This window comes from Pteropus alecto, unplaced genomic scaffold (assembly GCF_000325575.1).
Source record: "Pteropus alecto unplaced genomic scaffold, ASM32557v1 scaffold123, whole genome shotgun sequence".
In the NCBI taxonomy this organism is placed as follows: Eukaryota; Metazoa; Chordata; class Mammalia; order Chiroptera; family Pteropodidae; genus Pteropus; species Pteropus alecto.
This window is the reverse complement of record NW_006433950.1, coordinates 1251197-1267819: the sequence shown is the minus strand read 5'-3', so window position 1 is coordinate 1267819 and position 16623 is coordinate 1251197. Positions and strand designations below refer to the sequence as shown.

General features: G+C 57.8%; 1 protein-coding gene across 1 annotated transcript in view; it reads left to right on the top strand.

Annotated features, from left to right (window-relative positions):
* ABCC12 (ATP binding cassette subfamily C member 12) overlaps positions 1-16623 on the top strand; it is a 55450-nt gene that overhangs the window by 7058 nt on the left and 31769 nt on the right. The window contains 15 exon segments of the mRNA XM_015586890.1: positions 1091-1194; positions 3210-3405; positions 3408-3511; positions 5474-5640; positions 5697-5769; positions 7754-7867; positions 7906-7975; positions 12028-12181; positions 12495-12576; positions 14237-14264; positions 14267-14388; positions 14390-14427; positions 14874-14987; positions 14989-15024; positions 16088-16167. Of these exon segments, the coding sequence (XP_015442376.1) occupies positions 1091-1194; positions 3210-3405; positions 3408-3511; positions 5474-5640; positions 5697-5769; positions 7754-7867; positions 7906-7975; positions 12028-12181; positions 12495-12576; positions 14237-14264; positions 14267-14388; positions 14390-14427; positions 14874-14987; positions 14989-15024; positions 16088-16167 (1482 nt within the window).

Here is a 16623-nt window from a genome sequence, read left to right as displayed (position 1 = left end):
GACCCTCTGCCCCGACATGCCTTGCACAGGTATGAGGATGCATAGATAGCTTTTCTTTTTAAAGATAATATTAAAAGCATTTCAATCAACTATAAATGCAAATCTAATAGCAGGAACATTTGCATAATTGCTGACACAGACTCAGGTGGTTGGCTGGCTGATGACCTGAACCACTGCTACTGTTGGCTTTCTAGGTCTGCAATTACACTTTTAGACCAGACGTAACCGGCCCAGAGCTGCAAGTCTACATTTCAGGGAGTGGCTTTAGAACACGTGCTTCCCAGCTCTCCGAAGGCAGTGGCCCGGGTTGGGACACTGGCAGCCCAGAGGGACCCTCTCGGAGGACCAGAAACGCTTCCTCACACAGGGAGCTCGCTCCAAGACGACCGATTTGATTTGCATAAATTTGGTTGCGTTCAATTGAATGCAATTTCACTCCATTTAAAACAAGTCAGATTAAGTCAATAAACACGTACTAAGTTCCCACTGTGTACAAAGCCATGGGGGTGACGCACGTGACCAGGAACAGAATCCCAGCTTTGAAGACTAAAGGGTGAGCTGTCCAAGCTCGAAAATAGCTCTACGTTTGTCAGCTCCACATCCGGAATCTATTTGGGGTCCGTTCCTCTTCATTTTACTGCAAAGCCCCTCCTTTCCTCCTTCCCCCTAAAATCCATATGCACTCAGTGGCCCTTGTGACCTTTACAAATGCCAGTCACATCCTGTCCCTCCCCTGCTGGAAAACCTTTAGTGGCTTATTCTCACTCTTAGATTATTCAAACTTAAGACTTATGCGTGAAATCCGACCCCTCACATGGCCTGTTATATCCAGGACGATCTGGGGCCTCTGAGCATGCTGACCGCTCACACTTTATCCTCTCTGGACTGACAGAGACTAGGGGATCAAACTTCCCACCATTTTGGTGAAAATCCCAAAGCAAACTATAGTAAGATGTTGCTACCCCTGTGCCAACCCGTGATTCCTGAGCCATGGGATGAAAAATGTCCCTGTGAGGACCCCAAACGGGCCACCGGTTCTCAGCTCCGGAGTTCGGTCCCGGTGTGATGCTCCCGCCCTCTCTCGGTCCAGGCATTTGCGCGATCGCCACGTTTAACGTGATGAAGTTCTCACTCGCGATCTCGCCTTTCTCGGTCAGAGCGGTGGCCGAAGCCAGCGTGTCTTTGAGAATGAAGGTACAGCTGACGCTGGGTGAGGAGGGCAGGGGGATCTCGTTTCCAGGGGAGGTTCCCAGATATGGGGGCGCTGTGTCAGCCCGTCGGAGGGCTGGGTCGCGCCTTGGTGGCCGTGGGGAGAAGGCCCGCCCTGTGGGGTCCGGTCCATACATGGGCGTGGAGGAGGGAACAGGCAGTGTCATCAGTGGTCTGCCCTCTGAGGAAAGTGACTCTGAGGACAGAGTCTCTGAACAGAGAGGCCATATCCCTGCCCCCCGCTCTTTATCCAAGCTGAAGTCTTAAGTTGTTCCGGGCGTGGGGTCGGGTTTGCACCGAGCTATTCCAGCTGCGCCTCCCTAGTTTGTCCCATGATGGGCGTGGCGATGGGAGTGATGACGAGGGTGGGGGCCCCCCATCTGCGCACTGCTCAGCTGCTTTGTCCAGCTGTGTCCTTCCCGTACACAAGGCACCGCGGGACATGCAGACACAAGGAAGGAGAGAGGCTTTGCTCTCCAGAGCCTCAGTCTAGCATAGGACCAGGTGCCCCCGTAACTGCCGCATGAGGAAGTGAGTGACAGGCCGGAAGGGCCGGTGACGTGCTTGTGAGGTTGCGGTGAGGACAGGAACAGGAGGAGGGCCTCCAGCCAAGAACAGCACGCTCACGCATCCGCGGACCGATTGAAAGATGTCACTCAAGCCAGAAATCTGGAAGTCGCCCAAGCCTCCCAGCTGTCTGCAGCCTTCTTCTCCCTTGCCACGTGCACCCAAGCTGCCAGGAGCCCTATGGGCTCATCTCCAGGTGGCTGGATCCCCTCGATTTTAAGAGGTACCGTTTGTGAGACTGAGTAGGAGGCACACTGGAGAGTTACCGCTTTTTAAACCAAACACAAGACTCAGCGCTGCCACGTTAATTATAGGTGTTATCGGGAATCTCAGACTAGCGGGACGAGGCTGTGTCTCGACTTCTCAGCCTCCACTCTGACCCCACCACCGTCACCGTCATCAAGGCCTCACCGCCCCTCACCTGAACCATCACGGTGGCTACGGACCCCTTGTCCCTTTCTAACACTGTCCTCCTCCAAGTCACATTTCACTCAGCACCCAGAGAGCTCTTAAAATATTGGTCTGACTACCGATATTCACCTGCTAGAAATCCTTGAATCCTCGTCCCCTCCAGGAGCGAGGCCGAGACCCCCATCACGGGTCCTCAGCTATGTCCCCACCTCATTCCCTGTACCTTCCGGCCTTGAGCTCTGGGCCTCGGCAACCCAGTATTTCTCGTTTCGTGCCCCCAGGCCGACCACCCACGCTGTTGCGTGTTCCCTTGCCTTTGCTCACGCCGTGCCCCGTAGCAGAAAGCTCTCGTCCCTCTCCCCTCCGTCACCTTTGCCTGCACAGCCTCTGTACAGACTCAGCTCAGGTATCAATTACACGGACCTTCAGAATGGGGAGCCACGTGTGCCTTCGCTGGCTGGTACGGTGCTCGGTCCCTGTCGCATTTCATTGAAATGATCGGTGCACGTCCCAGCTCTCCCGGGACTGTCATCTCTTCAGTGTGAGAACACCTTCTCACATTTGCTTTTCTGCCGTGTACCCCGGAATCCGGTGCTGAGCGAGCACTGGGCAAATGTTTTGTGGAGCCGAGCGGAGTGGGATGCTAGGAAGCGGACACGGCGGAGGATGAGCACGTGAGCCTGGTCTCGTAAGCATCAGCGCCAAGCACCGAAGCCCACCACCCAGAGACGGGCAGAAGCTGGCTCTCTAGGGCGCGAGGGTGAAGTGTCGCCGGCATCAGCGTTCTCCACGCGGGTGACCCACATAGGCCTTGCGTTTAAGGAGCCGTCTGTCCCAGATAGTATGAGCTGGTGGACTATTTCCGCTGCAGGTTTTCCTACGGGACTATCTTAAGAATATCTTTCCTGGATGTCCTAGGTAGAATCGCCAAGATCGAGATTTTGGGTCATAAGAAGATATATTGGGATGATTCTTGCAAATGGATGACGTCTACCCAGTTCATTTTGTTTCTTTAATCTTAGAAAATTCTTATAGCTAAAAGTCCCCCGTCTCACATCACCCGGCCAGAAGACCCAGATACTGTTTTGCTTTTAGCAAATGCCACCTTGACACGGGAGCAAGAAGCCAGCAGGAAAAGTGACCTAAAGAAAGTGGAGAATCAGAAAAAGCATTTTCTCAAGAACCAGAGGCTGGAGGCCTATGGCGTGAGTCCATCGGCCCAGGAGTTGCTGGACCGGAGGACCAAAGGGGCAGCTGCCAATCCTCAGTTCACGCTGAGAGGCAACGGCGACTTTGTTAGCTCTGCTCTTCAAACCCCAAAGGTGTTTGGGGCCCATTTCAACGCAGAGTAGACGACCCGTTTGGGGAGCTGGGCTCACGGACCAGCTTTTGTAAATCTCTTCGGGTTTGTTCTTAACTTTGCGTGGGAGCACTATGACAGATGATGATAGCGCCTGTTTATGAGCAGGTACATGATTAACTCACGTAACCACCCGATAACCTAGGAGGTAGACACTATGGCCATGCCCACTTCTTGACTGAGGGACCTGAGACCCAGGCAGTGAGATGACTCGCCGAGGCCACACAGCTAGCAGTGGTGGCAGAGGGCTTCCCACCCACCACGCAACGCTGCTTCTGTTAAAAGCGAAGCGAGGTCAGTAAGCCAGCCAGCTGCGTGGGGACACAGGAGAGGACACAGCAGAGACTGAGCCTGTGACTGCCCGGCCTGCTCCTGCACGTGGTTGTCTTGCAAACTGCACAGCGGTGCCCCAGGGTGGCAGTGCTGACCTTGCTGCAGAGGGCCGGGCATTACTCTCGTGTCTAGTGGTTTAACCTCCCGCCTTGTTGACTCACGCTTCCCCGTATGAGCATCATAGAAGGAGAGGTTCCCATCTGTCACGCCATGTCCAGCTCAGCAGCTGGGGTGGGGGCTACCTCTCGAAGCCACTGAGGCTGTCTGACGCACGGTCCCTGGGAACGATACTTGGTCAGCTGAGCGCGGTCGAGCTCGGTTCCCAGCTCAGTCCCACTGCGTGCAGCCCACTTTGCTGTCCCATCATCACGTCCCCCCAATCACCATCACCATCACCATCGCCATCATCATCACCATCACATCACCATCATCACCATCACCACCATCACTATCACCACCATCACCATCACCACCATCGCCACCATCGCCACCATCACATCACCACCATCACCATCATCACCATCATCACCATCACATCATCACCATCACCATCACCATCACCACCATCACATCACCATCATCACCATCACCATCACCATCGCCATCATCATCACCATCACATCACCATCATCACCATCACCATCACCATCGCCATCATCATCACCATCACATCACCATCATCACCATCACCATCACCATCGCCATCATCATCACCATCACATCACCATCATCACCATCACCATCACCATCACCACTATCACCATCATCATCATCATCATCATCAATGCCATCATTGATACCATTCTCTCTTCTGCAAGTTTAATGTCCTCTGTCTCTTGGACCATCCCTGAGGGGAAGTGGTGTCACACCCTTGAGCAACCTGGCTGTCTTCCTTCCCTGTCCCTGTGACACTGCTGCGTGAGCCTGAGCCCCAAGCACCACGGCCAGCCTCCACATCCCTTCTCCCGACAGCTGTCAACGTGACATCACCCCTGGTGTCTATGGCTACCTGGCAGATGCCCACGTGGGGCCGTCTCGGGTGAACTCAGGCACTCGGGGACAGACTGCAGCCCGGGCATGTTTTTCATTGGAAAGTCCCAAATGGCCACACGATACTAGATTTTCTGTTCCTTTTGGGAAATGAGAAACTCCAGCTGCCCCAGGCCTGCCGCCTTGCATGGCAACAACTCTACTCCCTGGGGACGGGGCACGCCAGGGCCACCACCCACAGCAGGACAGGACCCACCCCGCCCCTGGGGTCTGGCTGAGGAGGGGGAATCCAGTCGGCACCCCCGAAGGAAAAGGGAGCCTTTGCGATGGGTCCGCTCAGAGGCCCCTTGTTTGGGTTGCTCAGCGGCACCGTGTGCGTTAGCAGCGCCCCTGCAGCTGTGCTCTCCAGCTAGCAACAGCACTCACCACTGCCCCTTCTAGAATGTTCCTGCCTGGTTCCCTGCAGAGGTTTGACTTCGGGACCCTTGAGTGGCACAGTTCAGCTTTGCAGAGTGTGGACGAGACATCTCGCCACCCTCTTGCTCCTTCAGAATGAATGCTCATGGGATGAGGGGTGCAGGGGTGCAATGGGCCCCCAAGGAGGAGTCCGTGAGGCTTGCTGCTGAAGGCTCTCTGGTTTTGTGGCTCCAGATGCAGTTACAACGAGGGGTCGCGGCGGTCAGCAGGACCCTGGCCTCCCAGCAAGCATGGATCTTCCACGGAAATGTGAGAGAGAACATGCTATTTGGAGAAAAGTATGATCGCCAAAGGTGACATCATCCGGGAAAGCATGAGGGTGCGATGCCCTTGGTAATGGCACACACAGGGATCGGCCCACGGTTCGTGCCTGTGCCCTCCAGGAGGACCTGGGCAGCCTCCCCCACGGAGACCTGATGGAGGTGAGTGGAGCCGGGTGCTCAGCCCACGGCCGCCCGAAAGCCCGGGGCCCCCCGCTCGGCTATCGGCCATTGACGTCCCAAGAGTGCGGGGAAAGCCAGGTCCTCCCCTCCGAGTTCTCCCTCCGGGTCTGTTCTGGGGGGTATTACAAGGGACTTGGCGCCAACTGCCCTTGTGTTGGGTTCAGCGTGCTCACTCCTGGGGCCACTTCTAACTGGCCTGTCGTCTGGGGGAGGGTTGTTGGCCGAGGCTGCTTCATCACCTCGAGGCCTGGCTTTTCCCGGACCTCATCTTCTCCCGGTTTTCACTCTGGGGCCCACAGGCTTCCAGATGCTTCTGGGTGCTTGGGCTGGACATCGCTCTTGTTACTTGAGAGAACAAGTGGAATGAGGCCGGCCTGGGGTCCGGTTTTGCGAGTTTGCAGAACAAAGCTGCTCAGATCCCTGGAGTGAGCTTGGGGCTCGGGGACCAGAGGGGCTTTGCCAGGAGCTCCCGAGGCCCGGACGCGTGTCCCCACACAGGCAGAAAAGGCCGTGGGCTGTGACAAGTCCCACACCCACGCCTCGCCTTCCCCGTCTGGAAAACGGGCTGGTGACACAGCCACCTGCTTCCCTCAGAGGGCCGGGGGGGGAGGGTGGGACTGCAAGACGAGAGGGGAGGTCGGGCCGTGAAGAGGTGAGCGGCTATTTCCAGGAAGAGGCTCGGTCAGAAAGTGTCCCAACTGGACATGTGAAGGCCAGGCTGTTCCCGCGCAGACTGTCGGGAAGGTGGGCAGGGAGCTGGGCAGCTAGTCCAGGGCGGGCAGAAGGCTGGAGCTGCCCAGCGTGTCCGGACTGCTGTCGCTAGCCCTTGGCGCCTGCCTCTCCCCCGACGTTCCACAGGACACACCACTGCTTTCAAGCTTCTGAACAAGAGCGTCAGAGGTGGATCCGACTCGGCGTTCGGGGTCCAGGGCACGGCCTCTGGCCTGCACTGCGGGGGTCTGTTCAGGCCAGCCGCCAGCTCCAGGGTCCTGCCCACCTCTCATCCCAAATGAAATGCCAAGGCTCCTGGCGGAAGTCTTTGATCTCGGGAGTGACATGGAAATGAAAGGGACTCGAATCAGAAAAGCAGAAGTGCTTTGGGCAAAAATTGTGGGACGCCATCATTACGCAGCCTGCTACGTGTTCCTGGCACAGACGGAGCTGGCGGAAACGCCTCCGGCCAGGGGTGCGGCCCGGGGGCAGGACCGCTGGGAGCCTCCTGCTCCTGGCCTAGAGGAGGTTGTGACAGAGCGGGCCGTCCCTGAGTCCCCGCTCCCCCAAACCTCGGCTGCAATGTGTTTGTCACTTTCACACCCCCGATCTCTAGGATCCGGCGTCTTAGCAGGCAGCTCATTTAGGAAGCAGCAGCCAAGGAAGATTTAATGGGCTTCGCAGTGACAAGCAAAGGCTCCCTGTGTACTCCGGAGACCTGTGGGCACGAGATCACTGCGTGCAGCTGGGGCCATTTTGCCCCCTACAGGGCACTCGTCACAGCTGGGGTTGGGGGCAGAGGCCCGGGAGGCTGAGTGTCCTTTAACGCACAGGGCGGCCCCCACGGGGACGCATGATCGGGCAGCCAGGGACAAGTCACGACACCGGCCAGGAGGAGGCCTCGTGTGTGCTGAGCCCGGGGCGCTGAGTGTGCCGTGCCGGTCGGCCCGGCGTCCCCCGTGCTCTCCCGAAGCAGAAGGAAGTTCACTGTCGCCTGCCGCGCCGCCTCTGCCGTCCTTGGAGTCCTACGATGACGTCGTTTTGCTGGAAGGGGGAGAGATCTGTGGGAGGGGGCCCCACAGGGAGCTGCTGGAGGAGCGGGGGTGCTAGGCCAGGCTGGCTCACCACCTCCGCGGGCTGCAGTTCAAGGCGCCCGGTGCCTGGGGGGGAGGGGTCACGGCCGCCCCCCTGACCTGCAGCCCGGCGGAAGGCCTGTCCCTCGCCTTCGGAAGGCTTTTCGTTCTGTCTCCAGGATCCCGAGCACAGCTGCAAGGTGGCGACGGTGGCAGCCCTGAAGGACAGCACCGTGGCCAGAGACGGAGGCGCGGGCACCGCCGGAGCCCCAGCCCCTCGTCGCCCACGGCGCGTGAGCGGACACGGAGCGCTCTGTATTTCCCGCCCTAGTGTGGGCTCCGGGAGACGAGGAAGCGGAAGGAAAAGAAGCTGACAGAATCGGAGTTTGCAGACGTCAGAGGTATTTGCCATCGTCCCATTCGAAGACTCCTAAGCATTTGGGGAGCGTGCCACCTGGATGGCCAGGCCGAGCACGGTGCATGTCCTTCGGGGTGGCTGGAATTATGTGGTTTACTACAGTGTCAGCCTCGAGGGGCCGAGTCCGACCATTCACCAGTTTTGTGACTTGGCCACTTTTAGTTTCTCAGTCTGTAAAATGGGGACATAATAGTTCCGACCTCCTAGATTCTTGAAAGATTACGAAAGGAACCACACATAAAATGATCAGCATGGAGCCTGGCATATAGTCACCCTCAATAGTTGTTGCTTTGTTATTATTATTATTATTATTATTATTATTAATTATATGAAAAGATCAGAGCCATGTGCAGAGATGAACAAGATTAATCAGAGGCAGAAGCAGGCGGGGGGCCCACCTCGCGGCGTTGAGGAAGGTCACGCAGCAACAAAGGGGTTGCAGTGAGATGAGGTCATTCATTCTCTCGACAAATAAGAGCCAGGCGGTCTCCCGTGTGCCAGGCACGAAGCTGGCCTGGGGACAGGAGGAAAAACACCCGTCCCGATGGCCTGCTGGGTCACAGGCCAGTGGGGATCACGGACACCGTGAGGAGCGTCACGGGAGCTGCGGAGGGACAAGTCAGGGAGGGCTTCACGGAGGGGGTGACATTGGGAGCTTGCAGGGGACACCTGTGAGGCAGGGAGGGGAGGGCCTGGGTGGAGGGCGAGGGGTCCCCGGGAAAACAGCAAGGAAGGGTGTGAGAGGTGAGCCGAGGGGGCCGGGCTGCTCAAGCTGCACCCCCGTGTCCTAGACGCTGCCCCCTGCCTTGCCCTCACCCACCCCGCACTGTGCCCGGCCTGTGTGGGCAAGGACAGGCCCCCCAGTCTTCCCTCAAAGCGGCCGAGCTCAGGAGCCGCCTTCCTCAGGATGTGTCCTCAGATATCAGATGCCATCCGTCATTCTAAGATCTCTGTCGTCCGTGTGCTTCTGGACTTAGAAAGACAAGTCCCAGCCAGCCAGGCGACGTGGCACACTACCGAGTGGAAGGCACATCTGAATTCAGAGGCGTTAAAATGTGAAAAAAATAAAATAAAAATGTCTCTGAATGGAGATTTGGCACCGGCAATGGTGCTTGTGACAAACGCGCGCATGCTGGGAAGGACAGCCTATTTTTATGGCTCTGCTGAGCCCGACACGAGGGGCCCAGCCACCTCTCCCTGCTTTCCCGAGAGAGCTCCAGGCTGTGCGGGACGGGGGGTTCTGCGGTGAGAGCGAAGCCAGAGCCTCTTTTCCTCGTCGCCCCTTCTCTGGAGAGCCACGTGGAATCAGGAACTTCAACGGTCTGGAAGCTGCAGGCGGGGACCCGTTAAAGACGGCGCTGCCCGCCACAGCCTGACGCCGGGGACTGAACGGAGCACCAGCCCAGCGCCACCTCCGGCTGGGCGGGCGGGCTGCAGGGGCTGCCCCCGGGCCCTTCTGCGCCCCAGGCTGCCGTCCCTTAGGCTGTGCCCCCCCGCCAAGGTGGCTCCCTCCCCAGGGGAGACACAGTGAGAGAGAGTCAGGCCGGACGTGTCCGGAGAACTGCGCAGCCTCCCGGGCCGAGGGTGTGACGATGGGTCTATTGGTGGCGGTGCCTTGGAGGTGTGCGGGCTGTCCCCGTCGGGCGGGGTGCAGGGGCTCCCCAGTCTAGCCCCACTTGCCTCTGTTTAAGAGTCGAGTACATTTCAGGGTTCTGCCGTGGGGCTGGCGTGCCCCTTTCTCCGGAGGAGAGGGATAAGAGCGTGCCCCGGCTGTGGCCAGCATCCCACGAGAGCGCCACCTCCACGAGAGCGTGACAGGCATCTCCCAGGGGACACCCGGACTCGTCCCATCAGCCCTGGGGCAGCACGGGGAGGCAGATCAGCCTGGGTGTCCTTTGCACGGCCCAAGCTCGAAGAGGCCAGGGGCCACCTTCCTGTCCACCCTGCAGTAGATGCCGCGGGCACACAGCGGACTCCCGGCCGCCACCTGGGTACCCTCCGGTCGCCGCCAGCCGAGGCCGAGCCGGAGGTGCTGGGAACGAAACCCGGGAGCAGCCCTCCCCCAGCGGCCAGTGCGACCACGTGACGGTCCGGCCCTGGCTCGCGGTGTCTCTGTGGGATGAAGATGCGACTGGCTTGACGGGCACCTGGTGTTTCGCCCCCGCGTCCCTCCCCTCCTCCCTGCGTGTCTTCATAGCCTGTCTTGGGATCTGCTGCTGGACAACCGGACCGAGACAACCTGTCTCCCAAGAGCTGAGCACACAGTAGGTGCTTCGTAAATGTTTCTCCAAAGACCGAAAGCCTTAACCCGCCTTACAGGCTGTAATGAGGACCAGACAAAATAAAATGAGCAAAAGCATGCTGGGAATTTGAAAGCACAGGGCAAAGGGCAGGAAGGACCACTGCCCCGAGGAGGGTGTGTGTATGCGTGCGTGTGTGTGCATATGTGTGTGTGCATGCGTGTGTGCGCGTGTATGCATGCGTGTGTGCGCGTGCGTGTGCGCGTGTGTGCGTGTGCACACGTGTGTGTGCATGTGTGCATGTGTGTGGCTTGTGTGCAGGAGCTCGGTGTGTCCGAGGAACTCAGAAGTCCATGTGGCTCGAGCAGGGTGGGGGACGAGGCGGGAGGGGCTGGCAGGGCCGACGACGGGGCAGGGACACTGTGTCCTGAGGAAGAGTGTCTCGGGCAGCGGGGACACCAGATGGTCCTTTGGGGACGGGGGAGGTGTTAGCAGCCTTCCTGCTCTCTAGCCGGGAGGCGCCCGCAGAGCCTCCCTCCTCCAAGTCGGGGACAACCAAGCCATCCCTGACATCAGCAGATGTCCCCCGGGGGCGCGAGCCGGCAGTAGAGAGCCACTGCTCTTAGAGAAGCGGGCGCCAGCGAGGGCGCCTGCCGAGGGGCGCGCTCTGGTCTGCACCTCATCCGGCTGTGGGGCCACATCCCTCGCCCGCCAAGGCCATGCGCTGCTGCCCAGCGCTGTCTCAGCCGGGACTGCCGGCCGAGCCCCTGGCCTGAGGGCTTCAGGACACGCGGCCTTCCTCCAGAGCCCCAGCTGTGGGGCTGCGGTCGCTCCCGGCCCTGGCCATGCGTTCTGCCGTATTTCGTGTCACCCTGTTCCACTGACATTCGTATCGTCCCTTGAAACAGCTGTGTCCCCTCCCGCCACCCCACTAGAATGAGGCCCCACGAGTGCGAGGGTCTGACCATCACATTCACCCCCCAGGAAACCAGCCACAGGTCCTGGCCAGGTCACCGCTCACCCCTGACCTGCCTCTAGCCCACCAGCCCTCATGACTGAGGCAGGTGCCGTGGGCCTTTGAGGGCAGGCAAGCTAGCCCCCGACTGCTGTGCGGAGGGGCTCGGTCCCAGCCCCTGGCAGGCCTTGGGTCCTCACAGCGGAGGGTGGCCCCAGCGATGGCGAAGGGGACTTAGTGGAGGTGCGGCCCAGCCTCCTTGGGACAGCTCAGGTGAGCCCCAAGCCTCTCCCAGAGCTGCAGCGGGTGGGAGCTTCCAGTGCCCACGACCCGACCTCTCACGACTCACTTTTCTACTGGTGCTTCGTGGGGCCACCTCCTGGATGCTTCCCAGGGCCTCTGAAACAAATTAGCATAAGCTTAAAACTCGGCTTAAAACCAGAAAAACCATCTTCTCACGGTTTCGGAGGCCAGAAGTCCACAGTCAAGGCGTCTTCCCCCCGAGGGCTCTGCGGAGAATCTGCCCCTCCCTCTCCTGGCTCCCGGAGGCTGCGGCCCCCTGGGCGACCCTCGGCCTGCATGACCGTCACCTCCACCTCCGCGCTGCCTGCTCTCGGTCTCCGTGTCTCCTCCTCCCGTCTCTCTCTGATCAGGACACTTGTCACTGGATTAGGACCCAGCTGGCTAATCCGGGATGGTCTCGAGACCCTTAGTTACATGTGCAAAGATCCACTTCCAAGGGAGGCAGCATTCATAGGCCCCGGGATTTCGATGAGACCCACCTTGTGGGGGGACCCCCGAGCACCCTGCCCTAACACAGGGCTGGCACTCAACTCTCAGGGCTGGCTTCCGGAGGATCCTGGACTGAGGTGGGCGACCTTATCAAGCCACCCACCCCCAGTCTGGACCTGGACTGTCTCACGCTGGTGGCCTTGACGGTTTCCTCCACCTCTGATCTGTGGCCACTGGATGTCGGGGGTGTGGCTCCGGGCAGGTGCAGCGGGGAGACCGGGAGAGGTGCAGCACCCCACCAGGGGGCAGCACGGGCGGGTGGCAGTAGTTGTGCAGCCTGGGGGGATCCCCCACACCCACTGCAGGAGTCACGTGACCAAGCGGGCCCCTGGGCCTATCGTCACCATCCGGAGTGCCACGGAAAAGTGTCACTGTCATTTGGTTCTAATTGGAAGGAAGCATTGAAAGATAAAACCCCCGACGGCAACAGCTGCAGGTCCGGGACACAGGCCTGCGGTTCGCGGGGTCCTGGGTGACAGCTGGGGCGGCCCAGGCGGGGCGGGGCTCTCACCCAGGCTGCTCCAGGTGTGCGTGCTCCAGGTGTCCGAGACCCAGGCTAAGGTCACGTCGGCGGAGCTTCTTCGGGACTACCTCTTGGTAAGGAGTTCGTGCCCGCAGGGGCTACCGCCTCTGGCAGAATTCCTGCTCATCCGATCTTCCCACCGGTCAAAGGGACCTTTTTAAAAAGTGAGCTCAGACCACGGGCCCCCCACCCCCTTTACTGCTGAGGGAGAGGTTCTTTTTTAAAAAAGAAACGAAGGACAACAAAATCCTGATTTCCCCAAGGCAGTTTCTGTACACGGAAGAGAATTCGGCGGCTTGCTGTAGTTCCTAAAAGTTAGTATTTGGTTGACGAAAATTATAAATTGAAAAAAAAAACAGTCTACCTCTTCTTTAAAAGTGTTTATGTTCGACTTGCAAATCCTGCTAGACAAGCCTGGCCAACTGAAGTCATCACTTTTAAAGGCCTTTGAATAGGTTCGGCCCTATTTACAAACTTTATTAAACACTTTAAAACATTTTAATTGTTTCCTTTTTAAGTATCTCGATTATCTGATTTAATAAACAAACCCTCCTGAGGTTACATAAATCTAATAAATGAAATTTATAGATATAGTGGGCTTTAAGTTTACGTAACAATCCCAGTGCTGTATCTCAACAGGAAGCATTTAACTTAAAATCGTGTTTAAATAAATTACTCGATTATAATTTCAAATTAGAATCACAAGCCCGAATTTTATTAATATTGTGAATCCTTAAGACTAAATATGTAGATTCCTTAAACTAAAAATATTACTGTTACAATTTTGCTTTTCTTAAATATTTTTATTATTAATTCTCAAACTCCTAGGGGTTAAAAATACTCACTGTCTAAAAATATGATTTTTTTTTTTTGGCTAATTGTGGCTGCTTATCGACCAGAGCTTCGGGCTGGTCGGCCACCCTAGTGAGGCTCAGGGGGCCCTATTTCTCGTCACTAACGGGGCCTTCATAACTGGGTAATCTAGCCACGTTGCTCTACGCCTTAATCAGACTTTGCATTTCTTGGGCTCTTTGCAAACTTAATGTCCTTCCCACGGTACTCTAAAAGACTCTGAACTTGGCATCCTCCATTCTTGTCATCTTCCAGCTTCTAACCACCACGCTGACTCCTGCAGATGGAGAAACCGTATCTGGTTAAATTCTGTGCATCTCAAGGCTTGTTTCAGATTTGTTACACAGCTTTAAGGTCACACTGCTGACACCTGCCCAGGCCCTCGAGGCTCAGCGTGAGCTGTCCCTTATCGTCGTCCGTCATTCACTAAGCCCCAGCAACGTGTGGGGACTTTCCATTCCTCCAAGTGCCCAAGCTCGTTCTGGCCTCGAGGCCTGTGCACTAGCTATCCGCTCTGCCTGGAAGGCTCTGGGCTCGAATCTTCTTGTAGCCAGCATCTCGCCAGCATGCCAGGTCTCGGCTGGAACGTCACAGCCTCACAGCTGCCTTCCTGAGCCCTTCAGTTACCCTTACTCCCTGTCCCTGCTACCACGGGCATTCCGTATTTCGTGACGACACTCTGTTTTATTATCTTCATTTCTGATTTCCTTTCTTGTTCGTCATCTGACTTTCCCTCCGGAATGTGAGTGGCGTGAGCACAGGGTCCTTGCTGGTCTAGATCACGGGCACGGACACCAGTGCCTAGAACTGTGTGACTGTGTGACTGAATGGAACGGAAACGGGAATGAGCATTCACCCGACCTCGGTCCTTCTGCCTTTCAGACCTGTGCCCCTGAATGCACTTACCCCTTGGAGTGGGGCCACATCCCCACGCCTGCCCCAGCTGTGGGGAGATAATGTTCAGAGACTATCAGATGAGGTACAGAGACAACACCCCGCTTGTTCTCGATGAGCTGAACTTGAACATCCAAAGCCGGGGAGACAGCTGGCATTGTGGGAAGAACAGGTTCTGGCGAGGACAGGCTCCGATGGCGTTTCTTCCGGGCTGTCCTCGCGTGTCTGCTGGCCTGCTCGTTAGGCCACACGGGAGGGTGACGTGCACGTGGGGCCGACCGGCCGTGCTCCTCCCTCCAATCTCTTGACTGTAAATTAGGGTTTCGGGTTGAATGGGGTGTGGAGTTGGAAGCAAACACGCGCCCATTTTTGAATTAATTAAACGAGAATCATTCTGGTGAAACGAGGCCCAGAGGATGAGTCGCGAGACAACAGCCACCGCGGGGAGCAGCGGGTGAACCCCGTTAGGGCCCCTGAAACACACGCAGAGCGAGACATTTGTCTGCACGGCCGTCCCCTCCCCACAGAGCCACGCTCACTGCATTGAAAACTCCCTTGGGTAGACGCTTGGCCGGGAGGGACGTGTAAACTGACGTTTGGTTTGCCGTCCTTCATCGTCCCCGGAAAAGTCGTCGCTAGGGACAGCCTTGTTTCATGTGGTGGAGCCGGCCAGCGGCACCATCTTCGTCGACGACGTGGCTATCCGCACGGCTGGTGTGGCAGACCTGAGAACCAAGCTGACCCCGGCACCCTGTCCTGTGTGTAGGTACAGTAAGGTCGCTGTTCTCGATGGTCATGCATTCCTATTTTTGGGTCGCGGAATCAGATCGCCGGGGGGCCTTGCGGAGCGCCCACGTGCGGCTGACCCGGGGCTCCCATTTGAGGGGGCAGCGTGCCGAGGTGCTGGCGCCTGGCCCCGAGCGAAGCCTTGGGAGTTGCTGAGGACCAGGGCTCTGAGTATTATTTATGTTGTGCGAGCTACTTTACTTTACTAAAAGGCAACATGCTGATACGTAGGTGAGCAGGTGTTCCGGCTGGCCCTGCTGGACAGCCCTGGTTTGTGCCTGTGTCTCGGCGTCCCCTTAGACTTAGCGACAGTTGCCCTCAAAGGTGCCCCAGTGTGGGCAGTAAAATAACTGATTATCCGACGGACGCAGCCATCTATCGAGAAGTTCATCTCTTCGTTTCCACTAAAGAGTGAACAGAAGCTATTCAAGTTCAAGAACAGTTGGGTTGCCCCTTTGGTAGGGCTCAAGGCCGGATGCCGAGGTGCAGGGCGAGAGCCAGCTTCTCCCCTGGCCCAGTGCAGCGGCTGAGCCGCCATGAGAGGGTCATCGTTCTCACTGAGAGGCAGGGGAAGAGGGGCTGGGTGTCCACTTGTGTGGACAGTAAGGTCCGTGTCCTGAAACGCTGGCCTCCCACCCGCCAGCGAGCCGCCCGCCTTCTGCGAGGCCCTGGGAGCCGCAGACGTATCTCTGGCTGCTGAAGGCAGAGTGAACGCGAGGGGAGACCGAACTGCTCGCCCTCCTGTCTCGCTGCCAAGAATTCGCAGAGAAGGTCAAATCCACTCGGCTGCCCATGGCTGCAGAGAGGACGAAAGGTGTCTTCCTGAGCGCCCGGCCCGGTGCTGGGTCCGGGCAGCCTTTCACGTATCCCTGTCCGCCTCGGCGGCCCTGTGCCGTCCGTCACAGAGCTGTCTCGGTGACTCGGTCTCTCGGCCTGAGGTTGACATTTACGGACCACTGTCCTGGGTCATCGCACACTACCTCCTGCAGCAAACCTGCTCCCCCAAACTCTCGTCCCCCGAAATCCAGCTCCTTCTCGCTTCCTTCATTGCAGGTACAACCTGGACCCCTTTGAGCATCACACGGATTAGATGCTCTGGCAGGTTCTGGAGAGAACGTCCGGGAGAGACGTGGTAGGTCTCGGGGGCTGCCCAGGATGTCTGCTTCCCAGCGCCCGTGCCCCAGACACCCGGCCCAGGTTAAAATCCACGAGCACCGGGCCGGCATTTGCCCAGCTTGATCCACTGGCGACGTGTCAGGAGAACACAACTCTGTTTGTGCTTTATGAATCAAAGCGGCAACAGACACTATTTATCGAGCCTGTGCAATGGTTCAGCCGAGACGTCCACGTGCGTTGTCGCGCCTGGTCCTGACTGCAGCCTCTGAGGTGGGTACGCCTACCTCCAGCTTCAGAGATGCAGAAACGAAGACTCGGAGAAGTGCCACATGCGGGCGAGTGAATGTCAGAATGTAGACGCGAACCCGCGTCCCTCCGACTCGAGCAGGCGGCCTGCTCTGCCAACAGCCCCATTTGCCTTTTGTAAGAGAGAAGCCGTGGGCGGTGGGGGGCAGGGCATGCTCCAGGAATGC